The sequence below is a fragment of the Phyllosticta capitalensis genome, assembly GCF_038381095.1.
Source record: "Phyllosticta capitalensis strain CBS 128856 chromosome Unknown BKA78scaffold_4, whole genome shotgun sequence".
Lineage (NCBI taxonomy): Eukaryota > Fungi > Ascomycota > Dothideomycetes > Botryosphaeriales > Phyllostictaceae > Phyllosticta > Phyllosticta capitalensis.
Genome location: NW_027117442.1, coordinates 2,991,633 through 3,003,753, shown reverse-complemented (window position 1 = coordinate 3,003,753; position 12,121 = coordinate 2,991,633). Strand labels below are relative to the sequence as shown.

At 58.2% G+C, this 12,121-nt stretch overlaps 5 protein-coding genes across 5 annotated transcripts; 4 read left to right on the top strand and 1 right to left on the bottom strand.

Annotated features, from left to right (window-relative positions):
* Positions 1-211: 211 nt before the first annotated feature.
* On the top strand, positions 212-1,850 carry BKA78DRAFT_249314 (uncharacterized protein; the record flags this gene model as incomplete). Its single annotated transcript, XM_066884463.1, has 3 exons — positions 212-277; positions 322-1,286; positions 1,334-1,850. Coding segments are annotated over 3 exons (1,548 nt in total), but the record flags the coding sequence as incomplete, so codon positions are not given.
* BKA78DRAFT_127690 (uncharacterized protein) lies at positions 1,580-3,019 on the top strand. The gene has a single exon (XM_066882541.1). The coding sequence runs from the start codon at positions 1,869-1,871 to the stop codon at positions 2,889-2,891; it is 1,023 nt and encodes a 340-aa protein (XP_066746022.1). The 5' UTR covers positions 1,580-1,868; the 3' UTR covers positions 2,892-3,019.
* Positions 3,020-4,434: 1,415 nt separating this feature from the next.
* BKA78DRAFT_127645 (protein SSU72) lies at positions 4,435-6,181 on the bottom strand. Its single transcript, XM_066882540.1, has 2 exons — positions 5,717-6,181; positions 4,435-5,491 (listed from the first exon to the last, which is right to left on the bottom strand). Exons 1-2 carry the CDS (start codon positions 5,917-5,919, stop codon positions 4,834-4,836), a joined length of 861 nt encoding a protein of 286 aa, XP_066746021.1. The 5' UTR covers positions 5,920-6,181; the 3' UTR covers positions 4,435-4,833.
* A 1,152-nt stretch (positions 6,182-7,333) lies between these two features.
* BKA78DRAFT_235295 (SH3 domain-containing protein) lies at positions 7,334-8,701 on the top strand (the record flags this gene model as incomplete). The annotated part of the gene is made up of 1 exon (XM_066883837.1): positions 7,334-8,701. A coding segment is annotated over one exon (1,368 nt), but the record flags the coding sequence as incomplete, so codon positions are not given.
* Positions 8,702-10,897: 2,196 nt separating this feature from the next.
* Positions 10,898-11,921, top strand: BKA78DRAFT_295153 (endo-1,5-arabinanase; the record flags this gene model as incomplete). The annotated part of the gene is made up of 2 exons (XM_066886448.1): positions 10,898-11,786; positions 11,836-11,921. The coding sequence occupies 2 exons, from the start codon at positions 10,898-10,900 to the stop codon at positions 11,919-11,921; spliced, it is 975 nt and encodes a 324-aa protein (XP_066746019.1).
* Positions 11,922-12,121: the final 200 nt, after the last annotated feature.

Below are 12,121 nucleotides of genomic sequence, written 5' to 3'. Positions count from 1 at the left end.
CACAGTGGGCCGCCAAAGAATGGTCAACTCCAAGGCAGGGCCGGGGTGCTCGAATGCTCCCTGTACGCACATATTTGGACTTGGCGATTTGGATGAGGTCAGCTCGCCGACGACCGAGTCAAAGCGTAGCCGGGAGTCTTCGAGCACCTTGCTCCAGAGTTGACCATTACTTGGCCCACCGTGTGTTTCTGCTCTTGCTAACGTCTCCAGCGGCCAAACAAAGCTTGGTCCAGATGGCAAGCGACTGAGAGCTTGCGACCACTGTCGCTCTCTAAAAGTACCACCTCCCACCACTTACAAAACCCTCACTAATTCTCGTAGGTGCGCTGCGATCCTCAAGAAGAAAATGGCCTCATCTCCGAAATCTACCCTTGCCGCCGCTGCCTCAAGTCGAAGAAGACTTGCGTCACCACCGCGCCCGCCAAGAAGCGAACAAAAAAGGCAGATACTCGTGTAGCGGAGCTGGAGAAAAAGGTCAATGAGCTTACAGCTCGTCTTGGAGATGCGCCAATGCCGCCATTTGTCACACCTGGCCCGGCTGCCGCGATGCCAGAGCACCACTACCCGGGAGACTATCTCGAGTCACTGGCGCGTCCAGAGAAGCGGCGCCGGATCAGCGAGCATACAGACGTCCATGTGGGTTGCCTGCCATGTGCGCGAGACTTGGCTTACACTGAACAGGGTTCGCACGAAATGCGCAAAGACTTGCTTGCGACGCCGCATGATGCCGAAGCTCGCGCATCGCAAGCCGACCCTGCGTACATCAACTTCGAAATCGATCGCTGCCTGTCTGCAGACACGGTGGAGCGCATAGTCCATCGCTACGTCCACAAGATGTCTCCTGCCTTTCCCGCCGTTCCTCTCCCCCTCGATACGACCGCCGCGAAGCTCCGAGAAGAGAAACCATTGCTCCTGCTATCCATATTGAGCTCTGCGTCATATGGCATCGACCCACCCGTCCCCGTCGAGACGCAGCGGCACCTGGCCGACTTGCTGCAAACATTCTTCGCGGAGCTCGTCTGGCGCCGGCAGGAGAAGAGTCTGGAAATCATACAGGCCCTCATCATTTGCGTGCTGTGGTACCGGCCTCCTGCGGTCTTTGAGAGCCATGCATTCTACATGCTGACCAGCATTGCCATCACCATGGTGTTGGAGCTGGGTCTCGGAAAACGAGCGGGCAACGCTCAGGCGAAGCTGGGATTGGCAGCTTTTCGACGGTCGCTCCCAAACGCTGGAGGACCGGAAGCTCGCAGGGCATATGTCATGTGCTACTACATTGGCACCAAGTAAGGGCAATTCTTCGTGTCTCTTTGCCGTGCTGACTTTTGAATAGCATCGCCATGGTTCTCCGACGTCCCATGTGGCTTCGATGGAACCAGTACATGGACGAGTGCATCACGGAGCTCGAAACATCCCCAGACGCGCTGCCATCCGACAAGATCCTCTGCCACCGCCTCAAACTGGCCGCCATCGCCGAAGAAGTGTCCTCCCAATTCGCCATGGACGACCCCGCCGAAAGCGCCAACCTCTCGGACAAGTTCAACGAAATCGCGCTGCGGAACTACGAAGAACGGCTGGACCGCCTGCGCCAGCAGCGTCCGGCTCACATCGATCCCGCCATGGTCAAGTACTACGAGAATGTCGTCAGTCTTTATATGCACGAGGTCGCCATGTCGCACAACCAGAATGAGGAGCAGAATGTTGAGAAGGATGGCCCGACGGCTTCGGATCCGGTTCGTGTTAGGTGCCTGCAGGAGTGCATTTTGGCCTGCCATGGCATCCTGGAAAACTTCCTGTCCCTCTCGTTTGAGGACTTTTACATCTTGCCGTTGATGCATTGTAAGTCATGATCCCCCCTTGCCCTTCATATGCTAACAACAACAGCCGTCCGTTCGCTCTACGCTCTCGTCTGCCTAGCCAAAATGTGGATAGAAGCCACCGCTCGCGGAAGCGAGCTAGGCAGCGTCGTGGACCCGCAGTCCCTCCGCCTCGAAGACTACTTTGGCCAGCTCATGCGCCGCTTCCAGGCGACCGAGGAGCTCGACCCGCAAGGCCCGCACGTCAAGTTCCCTCGCATTCTCACGGGCATGCAGGCGCGGTTTCGGCACTTCAAGGCTGAAAAGCGGCCGGAAACCATGGCAGCAGCAGCGGCGGTGGGAGACGCAGGGGCTCCCACAACCATCCCTTCGAATTCCACGACCAACCTCCACGATGCGGCGGCGCGCCACAATGGCACTACTGGAACTTTCCAAAGCACCAACAACAACGCTGGCGGCGGTCTGACTGCACAGGGCCCAGCCGCAGCAGCCCAAGCCCAAGCCCAGACGCAGACGCCTCTCCACCTGCTCTCCGAAGTCGCGCAGCACGCGCAAGCACCTCCCATCCAACACCAGCCTCAATCACAGCAACCAGGCGGAGGAAGCACGGGGGCCTACGCATACGACGCGGCGGCCGCAGCAGCCGCAGCCGCCGCCGCCGCCGCCCAGCAACACCAGCATCACCAACATCACCACCAGCAGCAACCCCTGGGCGGCGCATACGGCGGATGGGACATGTCAGGAGCCGGCGGCGGCAGTTTTGGCGAGCTCGACCTCTCGGGCATGGCGCTGGGTGTCGACTGGTCGGGGCTCTTTGGCGGCGTGTTCGGCGGCGCGTTCAGCACCAGCGGGTTGGGCGCGGATTTCGGCTTTGGTGCTCCTGCTCCTGCTGCGCCGGGGGCTACGAATGCTCCTGGTGCTGCTGCTCCCGCGGCTCCAGGTGCTGCTCCAGGTGTTGAAGCGACGAATGTGCAGCCGCCGAACCATCATCATCACCAGCCCGGTGCGGCGCAGGCTGCGACGCAGCATCAGCATCACCAGCATCCGCATCCCCAGCACCCGCATCAGTACTAGACAGACTGTAGTCTTCAGTCTTCCACTGCAAAAGCTGGGCAGGGGCAGAGTCGAAGCCGACGTCAAAACTGATCTCATCTCATCATCTCAGGGCTCACAGACGGCGCTCACCATGTCTTGTGTCCCACAGAAGAAGCACGAATGGCATTACTTTTTCTCACTCTCAGTCTTGCTTCCGTGGGTGCGCCCGTAGGCGTCGGGAGCGCTCATTTGACGCGAACACTTGGTCAGTGTCTGTCTGTCGACGAACGAGTGAATGAGTGGGAACACTGGGTGCCAGGAGAAAAGAAAAGCAGGCAATTGCAAGTCTACTACTGCTACTGTCATTGCCATTGCTCTTCGGGCTGAACAAGGAGCCTGTCCTGCGTGCGTGTGTTTGAGCTGGCTACGCAAGACAGCAAAGATGGCATGGATGGGCGTGGGCAGAGTAGGGAAGAGGGCACACCATCCCCATCAAAGGCGCAGTTCTTTTCTCTCAATTTTTGCATCGGGCGGCGGCCGCTTAATCAGACAGGAACGACAGGCTAAAAAAGCTTTACTCTACTTTCCCTGCTGCCCTGGTCCATGTTGCTGAGACTGTCGACGATGACGACGATGCTGCTGTTGGATATCATTAGTTGTACTCTACTTGTACTCTGTATTCTGTATTCTATAGCCGTACCTGCCAACCTAATACACAACATTAATATCCAATTCCAATGCACACATACGCAGCCAAGAGACCCTCTATCCTGCCCCCATACCAAACCCCCAAGTCTAACCTGACGCTAAAGATGGGCCATCAGCCACTTTGCAAGCCTGCACACACGGACGTGATGTGGTGCTAGGCAGAACTGAGATAGAGGACTGGCTGGTCGATGATTTAGTTGTGCAACCAGAGGCAAAAAGAACGGACGGCCATGTCGCATGTGATATATTTTCCTCCTCCATCAAGCCTCACAGACCACACACACACACACACACACACACACACACATCAAGCGCATCATCGTGTATTCATCCATCATGATCATCATCATTATAGTTGGTACCAGGTAGGTACAGCACATAGAACAGGACATCAAGCAACCAACATTAAGCATCACAGCACCAGTCAAGTGCACTCCAGCATTTCAAATCTAAGCCCGAAGCCTCCTCCCCTTGCCCTCCTCTTTTTGAACTATGTGTTTGTTTATTCTGCTGCGGCTCTAGGACCAGGACTAGGACTAGGGCCGATGCGAGGGGACGGACTGATGATTCGTTTCTTTGGCGGCACACGGGAGGGAGAAGGAAGAATGAAGGAGCTTACGGTTAGTTGTCTTGTAGATTCATTATGTCGTGACTAATGTTTCCATCAAGAAGATAATGGCTTTCTTCTCTTCTCTCCTCCCCCCCTCTCCCCCCTCCTCTCTCCACCAGTGCGCCATCAACCCCGGCTGTTTATACATACCCACACCTACCATCATTCTCTTACGGCATACGCGTAGACAGATTTAATCTTTGCGTTGTGACTGGCTACGCATGCCACGGTGGATACGTAGAGGGAAGGAGAGAGAGGGGATGCACGAGGAGGTAGGTAGGTTCCGCTTTTTAACGGCTTGTTTCTGCGATTGATTGGGTTCGTTTGTTTGGTTTGTTTGGTGCCGATTGTGATGATGTAGCGCAGGTTGCGTGTTGGAAGACTGGGGTTGGATGAAGATGGCGAGGAGAGGGTAGGTCTGGTGAGAGAGAGAGAAGGAGAGATGTGTTAAAGCGACCACAGCGAGAGAGATGCCATCATGTCATGTGCAGTCGTATCTCTGTTCCGATTCATTTCGTATCTGCCCTGCCCTGCCTGCCGGTCCTCTTTGAGAGCAAGAGTCTGCTTCCCTCCCCCCTCACGCCGGATCCATCTGCTCCTCATTTACTTCTGTGCCTGGCTGGTATCAGCGGCCTTCCCGCGCTTGCTTTCCCCCCATCGCTTCTAAAACCACGCCAACGTCCACAGCGCCGGCAACCCAGGCCACCGCTCCTGCCACTCGCCCAGGATATCGGGGACGCGCTCGTCAAAGCCGACGCGGGCGGGGCCCGCACCACTCTCCCAGCCCTGCGGGCCCTTGAGGGCCCTCTCCTCGTTGGCGGCATCATTCAGCCGCGTGGCCAGATCGAGAATGGCCTTGCCGCCGACCAGGGCCTCCTCGTGGTTGTCCTTGATGTCGACGTTGAAGACGTGGACGGGCCGGTTGAGCGGCGAGCCGCGCGACAGCAGGTCGTCGACGACGGCGTCCCAGCAGCGCTCCTCGCACGTGATGACGACGTCGACGGTGCCGCCCTCGACGCCCGCGGCGCCCTTGTCCGCTGCGTGCTGCATGCGCGGCGCCCCCACCCGCCAGTCCTGCCAGCGCTCCGGATACCGCTTCGTGTGGCGGTTGCGGTCCAGCATGTTGAGGATGCCGTTGGCGCGGTACAGGCGTGCGTCCTTGGACTCGAGCTCGCGGTACATGGCGTCGTATGTGGTGGTGTTGAAGGCGTAGACGTTGGGTTGGCTGATGCTGGGGCCAGGCAGCCGCACCAGCGAGCCCGTGCCGAAGGATATGACGGGGTATTGCGCCGACGAGAGTTGGAGGTGCGCTTCCATGGATCTGTGAGTCGGGGGCGTGTCAGTGGGCATGGGAAGTGGCGCGTGGACATGGACGGGACACGGACGACATGAAGTAGAGAGAGCAGGGCCATTGGTTGATTTCATTGTTGTATATTTTACATCATGGCATAAAGTACGCGGGTCAAAAGGCATTGCGCCGTAGAACAGAAGCCGGAACGCGAAGAAAAAAATAGAACCATTGTCAGATCACATCATACCAACTTACCTGTTGTTATTGCTTGCGCAGACTGTGCAGAATTTGAGCTTATAGCCGCCGCCGTTACTTTCATTCTTGTCTCCCTGGGCAGGTGGTGGTGCGTCATTTGCGCCATCCAAGCCTGTCTGCAGCTTCTCGGAGGTGTCTTCTGGGGGAGGCGGCGGCGGGACGGGGACGGCGGCTTTTGCGCGTAATCTGGGGTCGGCGGACATGATGGTATTCGCGTGGAGAAGAAGATGGGGGTGTGGAGAGAAGAGTTGGATGAGGTGACGCGGTGGAGTTTATCTGTGATTTTGTTGGCATGATGAAGCAAATGGATGGAAAGAAGAACGGGTGAAGGAGGTGGATCAGAAATTTGCGTATACGGTATAGTTGTCTCCTCAAAGTTGATAGGACAGCTCCAATAAGGGTAACATCATTAGGGGATTGGGAAGGAGGGAGAATTGGACATACCTTGGTGGTGGGTGAGGTGTGGAGGAGTAAAGAGAGGATGGAGAAGGATGGAAACCTGAAGTGGACGCGCAGTGGAGGTCCGAGCGTCTGGCGGGGTCACGTGGGCTTGGCGTGACGATGCAGACAGGAATGCCTGAGGAATCCAATTCTTTTTTGTATTTGTTTCAAGAAGCGCCAGGAGACATTTTGACGTCCTGACTTGGGCTCCTGCTCCGTCACGATGCACTCTGCGACCGGCCGGGCCTCGGGTGCTGTCACTGTCGACCTCGGCCGTGTGGCCTGGCTGAGGCTGTCGATGGCAATGGAAAAGGCTGACGATGAGTGCGGGTGGCTGTGAAAATGGTACATGTCATTATCATTGTTCGCTGTGTGTTGTAATCGAATTTTTAAAAGGGTCGTAGAGGTCGACAGTGGTGGTTGTTTTTGTTGTCTTCGTCTCGGCCCATCTGAAACGGCCCATCATCTATTCTTAGCCATCACGGCGAACACAAACCCTCGATTCTCTCCATCACGGCCTCAACTCATCCACTTGCAGTCCACCACCACCACCACCTCACTCGCTCCCACTCCTCATCCTCTCTCCCTCTCCTCCCCTTGCCGCCGTTTGGGACTCGACATCCGCAAAATCCCCAGGGCGCTCGCCCTCGCAGCTGACCCTCGCTCCGTCTTGACCCTTGTCAGCGCTTCCCGCCAGCCCACCCGCGCAACCAAGAGTCCTCTCCACCACGGCCAACACCAACAAAGCTTCTTTTCCACCTCCTCTGGCGCCCATCTCTCCCCACAAACTCCAGAGCCTGCCGACCGCCGGCCCCACGACATTGGCCGACCTGACCAACCGCCGCACAACAACACCCGACCCGAGTCGCGACGCTCCCAATCACCACCTCACTGCCACCCTTCTGCCCAACTTGTAGCGCCCCGTCGCTGCCGGCTCGACTGCCCAAGGCTTCATTGCAGCTTGGACGTTCGTCGCATACTGTGCGGCCCGGCGCATTTGTACCCGCAACATTCGCGACGGCCGGGTGCTCAACCACGAGACCCTCCCACATTGGTGCGCACACGGCACAGCTCTGCGGGAGCCCACCCAACACCATGGCGGCCGTTGCGCTCGACCAAAAGTCCGAGTCCGCGTCAAAGGACTCACCTCACTCCCCGCCCGCGGCCACCTCGCCCTCCACGCTTCCCCCGCTCGTCACGTCACCCGGCTCGCGCCCCTCCAACAGTGCGCGCGCAAGCTCCTACGCCAAAAACCGCCTCTCGACCTTTTCCCAGACCTCCGCCGCCCATCGCTCCCGGCCAACGTCGACAGCCTACCCGGTATTTCACTCCAGCCTCAGCTACACCCTCGTCCGTGACTTTGCCTACCCTCCCTACAGCCCTCTGTTTTACGGTCCGCTACCGGAGCAGCACTCGGAGATTTCCACCCCCGTCAGCGAGTCGCAAAGCAGGCGGCTTTCCGATCCGCCTCTCTCGTGGGACGGCTCTCGAGTCTACTGGGGAGCCGGCCCATGGGAGAGCGCCGGCGAACAATTACCCTCCAGCTCCTTTGGCGACGGGCCGCCGTGGAGCGAGGACGAAGACTTGCACAGCCCGGTTGTCACTAGCGCAAGACACAAAAAGCACAAGTCGAGCGCTGGCGAGTACGACACTCGAGGCCGCTCGACCGAGCGCGACGCCGGCCCGAGGCGGGGATCCTACACTGGCACCAACGGCGACGGCAGCCAGACGTACTACGTTAGCGACCTGGACGAGGCCAATGGCCCCGGCGGCGAATTCATCACATATCCAGCAGGCGAAGAGGAGAGGAACCTCGCCCGGCGCGCCTCCGAAGGCCTGCCGCGCCGAAAGTATTCGGACCAGGACGGCCTCTTGTACTCGGAAGACGACATGTCGGACGCATCGTCCCAGGGCGGCCACAACGAGGAGAGCAGATTTTCACGCGACTACCAATTCACCATTGCCTCGCCAGACGAGGAGATGCACGGTAAGGCCGTGGCTCTGTTCGACTTTGAGCGCGAAAACGACAACGAGCTGCCGCTGACCGAGGGCCAAATAATCCTCGTGAGCTATCGCCACGGACAGGGCTGGCTCGTGGCTCAGGATCCGCGCACAGGCGAGTCTGGACTCGTGCCCGAAGAATACGTACGGTTACTCCGCGACATTGAGGGCGGATGGAACGGCTTGATGAATGGCAACGAAATCGCCCAGGAGGCATCATCCTATGACGACGAGACCAACGAAGCAACCGACACGACAGCAGCAGCAGCAACTCCCGCAACAACAACAACCACCACTACCACGACCACCAGCTTGGCGAGCCCCGGCCTGCAAGGCAGCGGCAGTAACAACAACAGCGAGGCCCTCACGCCCACACAAAACAACCACAAACGCGCGACGAGCGGCCTCAGCGGGACCAGCGGGCACTCGGCCAGCAACAGCGAGTTCTACACGCCCGTCGTCAGCACCTTTTCGACCAGCTCCAAGGACCTCGAGCGCTTCCCGCAGCACCTCCTCGGCAGCCAGGTCACGACGCCCGTCGGCGATGGCTCCTTTCCGCGCCGCGGCAGCAAGGCGTCGACGCAGAGCCCAAAGAAGGAGGAGGCGGCGGCGGCGGAGCAAAGAGCGCCGGCGGTAGCGGTGAAGGTGGAGGTGGAGGAAAATGGCCATCATGCTAAAGGAGAAGCCGGCGCTGGCGAAGGTCGATGATGGTTGGTGATACCCAGAGATTATTGTCATGTCCAAGAAGGAAATTTTCCTCTTCGCTTTTGGTTAGGGCATGTCGTGTACGTTTTCTTCCTTCTCCTCTATAACGCCCTTTTTTTTTCGCGCGCGATTGTCGAACCTTGATTGCATCAGTCGGAGTAACTACCCCCTGTGTGTTTGCCAGTGGTTCTTTTGATTCTCTTTTGGCCACATCTCAAATGCGTCGTCGTTGAACACTGGTCTTGATGATCCCCCTTCCCATTCGTTTCTGGTGGCACCGTGGAGCAGCGTGCATTCCACCGTGTTTTTTGAATCACCCGAGTTGGGAGTCGACTGCTGCTGATGAGCTAGCTGGAGCGGAATGAGGCGTGAGCGTGTGCTGCTGTTGTTGTTGTTGTAGCTGTAGGTACGACATGGTAGGAACTCGAAATGCAGACCAGACAGACTGTGGAGACGTCGAAGGGACCATGTAGACTGGAGCTTGACTTGCTGCGTGCTGCTTCCTACCTACCGACGACCGTCTGTTTGATGCAGACACGCGTGTCTTTTCTCATTTCTTATAGAGCGAGTGAGCGACGGCTGAAGAGCAGAAGAGGAGAGGAGTAAAAATAGCTGCGTGGTGGCCGCGTGCTCCCTCCCGTTCCTAGGCACATCAAGCTCGCCTCGCCTCATCTCGAGTCGCAACAAACGTCGGTCGGTCGTCGTCCCCTCCACCCAAACAAGTCAACACCCGGCAGCCTTTGTCCTCCGATCTTTGCCGCCCTGGCGCTTCACCGTCGTTTCTCGCGCGCCTGCCTGCGGTCTAAAGATGGACGGTTTGATGGGCCTTCGCTCGGATGCGAGCGAGCAAGCGAACAGGCGACAGCCGACAGCCGACAGCCGACAACAAGATGGGGTGAAGAAGGTACGTGCGTGCTCAGGGTAGGCAGTGTGGCAGGACAGCCTGACAGGGCAACTCAGGTCAGACGGGACCAGGCGGTGGTGGTGGACGGTGAGGTGGTGGACGCCGTGCCGCAGGTAGGTGCTTGGTTTTGCTGCTTTGCTCCCTGCGTAATCTCCCTACAGTGCTTCTACTAAACAACCGAATCCAGTGAATGCGAGGTAGGTCGGCATGGTAGTAGGTTTGTGCCTCGTTGCGGGTTTTTGCTTGCGTGTGCTTTACTGACTGATATTCTAGTACAAATATTACTGGTTTACGCTGCGTCTACGGCAGACTAGGTACTGGCTTTCTGGCAAAAGTTGGGTTTACCTAGGTTAGGGAGCCAAAGGTGGTGGTGTTGTGCAGCAGCAGTGAGCGCGCAACGGCCCGAACCACCGCAACCGACGAACCGACGGACGGACATAGACGTGGGACCTGACGGTGGAACTCCCACCTATCACACACATCCATCACACTGCAACCATTTTCCCTTATCCTCTGCAACGATTTCCTCCACTTACAATGGCCCTGCCACACACCCATCTTCCACCTACCTACCTTCCCGATCCAACGGCCGGCAAGTCAAGTTAGGATAAACGACACTCGACCTTCCTACACGAGAGGAGCCGCCTTCTTGGCTTGATGTCGCCTCGGACGACATGGCCCCATCGAGCATAAGCGAGCGTTGCAAACGAGGGACCGACTTTCGAAACACGGTGACCCCTGACGTGGCTCCTCCTCCTTCTTCAACCATGCAAGACCGGAGGCGCGTCTGGAATTCACCAGGAGGTTGTTTGTTTGCGACGGCTGAACGGGGCGACGGACGGATTTGTGACATTCGGGTATTGATTTCCAAGTGTAGGTGCTGGCTGAGGCTCCTTGAACGGTCGATGCATGTCTGGGCCCGTGTTGACAGTATATGAACACCATGGCGGCGCCGTATGTTGACGATTTGTTGCTTGCTGCTTCTGCTTCTGCTTCTGCTTGTCTTGCGTTGGAGCCAGACTGAACTGTCTCGTTGCCGGACTCCTCACTCTCTTCCCCTGCTTCAACATTCTCTTTTCTATTTCTCGTCTTGACAGTCTTTTCCTACCATTCATCCACATCTCGCAACCATGAAGCTCCGCCGCAACGTCTCCCTCAGCGCCGCGGCCCTCGCCCTCCTCGCTCCCTCGCTCGCCCATGCCTACGCCAACCCGGGCGCCTGCAGCGGCACTTGCACCAACACACACGACCCATCCATCATCCGGCGCGACAGCGACGGGACATATTTCCGCTTCTCGACGGGCGGCAAGATTGCCGTACATACGGCGCCGTCGCTCACAGGCTCCTGGACCTACCTGGGTGCGGCCATTCCCGATGGCAGCAGCATCGACCTCACAGGCAACGACGACCTCTGGGCGCCCGACGTGTCCAAAGTCGGGGATTATTACTACCTGTACTACAGTGTGAGCAGCTTTGGCAGCCAGGACAGCGCCATTGGCGTCGCGCGCAGCACCGACCTCGAATCGTGGACGGACCTGGGCAGCACGGGGGTCAGGAGTAGCAGCGGCAAGCCGTACAACGCCATCGACCCGAACCTGATCAACGTGGACGGGAGCTACTACCTCAACTTCGGCAGCTTCTGGGACGACATCTACCAGGTGCCGATGAAAAGCACACCTACCGCCGCCAGCGGCAGCACGTCGCAGCTGGCCTACGACCCGACGACGACGGCCGAGGAGGGCGCGTTCATGTTCGCGTACGGCGACTACTACTACCTCTTCTACAGCAAGGGCCAGTGCTGCGGCTACGACAGCAGCATGCCGGCCAGCGGCGCCGAGTACAAGATCATGGTGTGCCGCAGCAGCTCGGCGACGGGCGGGTTTGTCGACGCGGACGGCACGGATTGCACGAGCGGCGGCGGCACCGTCGTCCTTGAGAGCCACGACAATGTCTATGGGCCGGGTGGCCAGGGCATCTATGACGATCCTACCGAGGGCCCGGTGCTGTATTATCATTATGGTGAGTGCGGTGCGGAGGAGAGAGGGGGAGTGGGCTGACGGTGATGCAGTTGATACTACCATTGGCTACGCGGATGGCGACAAGCAATTTGGCTGGAATACGATTGACTTTTCGAGCGGCTGGCCTGTCGTATAGCCGGCGAGGACGAGGAGGAGCGCGTCGAGACGAGACGAGCGGCGAGAAGGGCGCGCAGCCGTGAGCGCAGTTTGCTTTACTTTCTTGGTACATATTCAACACTCGACATTTCGAGTCGTCCAGTCCCGCCTGTCCGCTTCTGCTTCCCTAATCTGCTTTACCACTGTCTGCACAAAATGACTGAACGCTCCTCGGCTGCC

Excerpts from the sequence above, each read along its gene's own strand:
- BKA78DRAFT_127690 (XM_066882541.1), top strand. The coding sequence starts at position 1,869 with ATGCTAACAACAACAGCCGTCCGTTCGCTCTACGCTCTCGTCTGCCTA.
- BKA78DRAFT_127645 (XM_066882540.1), bottom strand. The coding sequence starts at position 5,919 with ATGTCCGCCGACCCCAGATTACGCGCAAAAGCCGCCGTCCCCGTCCCG. Across the intron at positions 5,492-5,716 it reads TGCGCAAGCAATAACAACAG|ATCCATGGAAGCGCACCTCC; the intron begins GTAAGTTGGTAT and ends CCCGACTCACAG.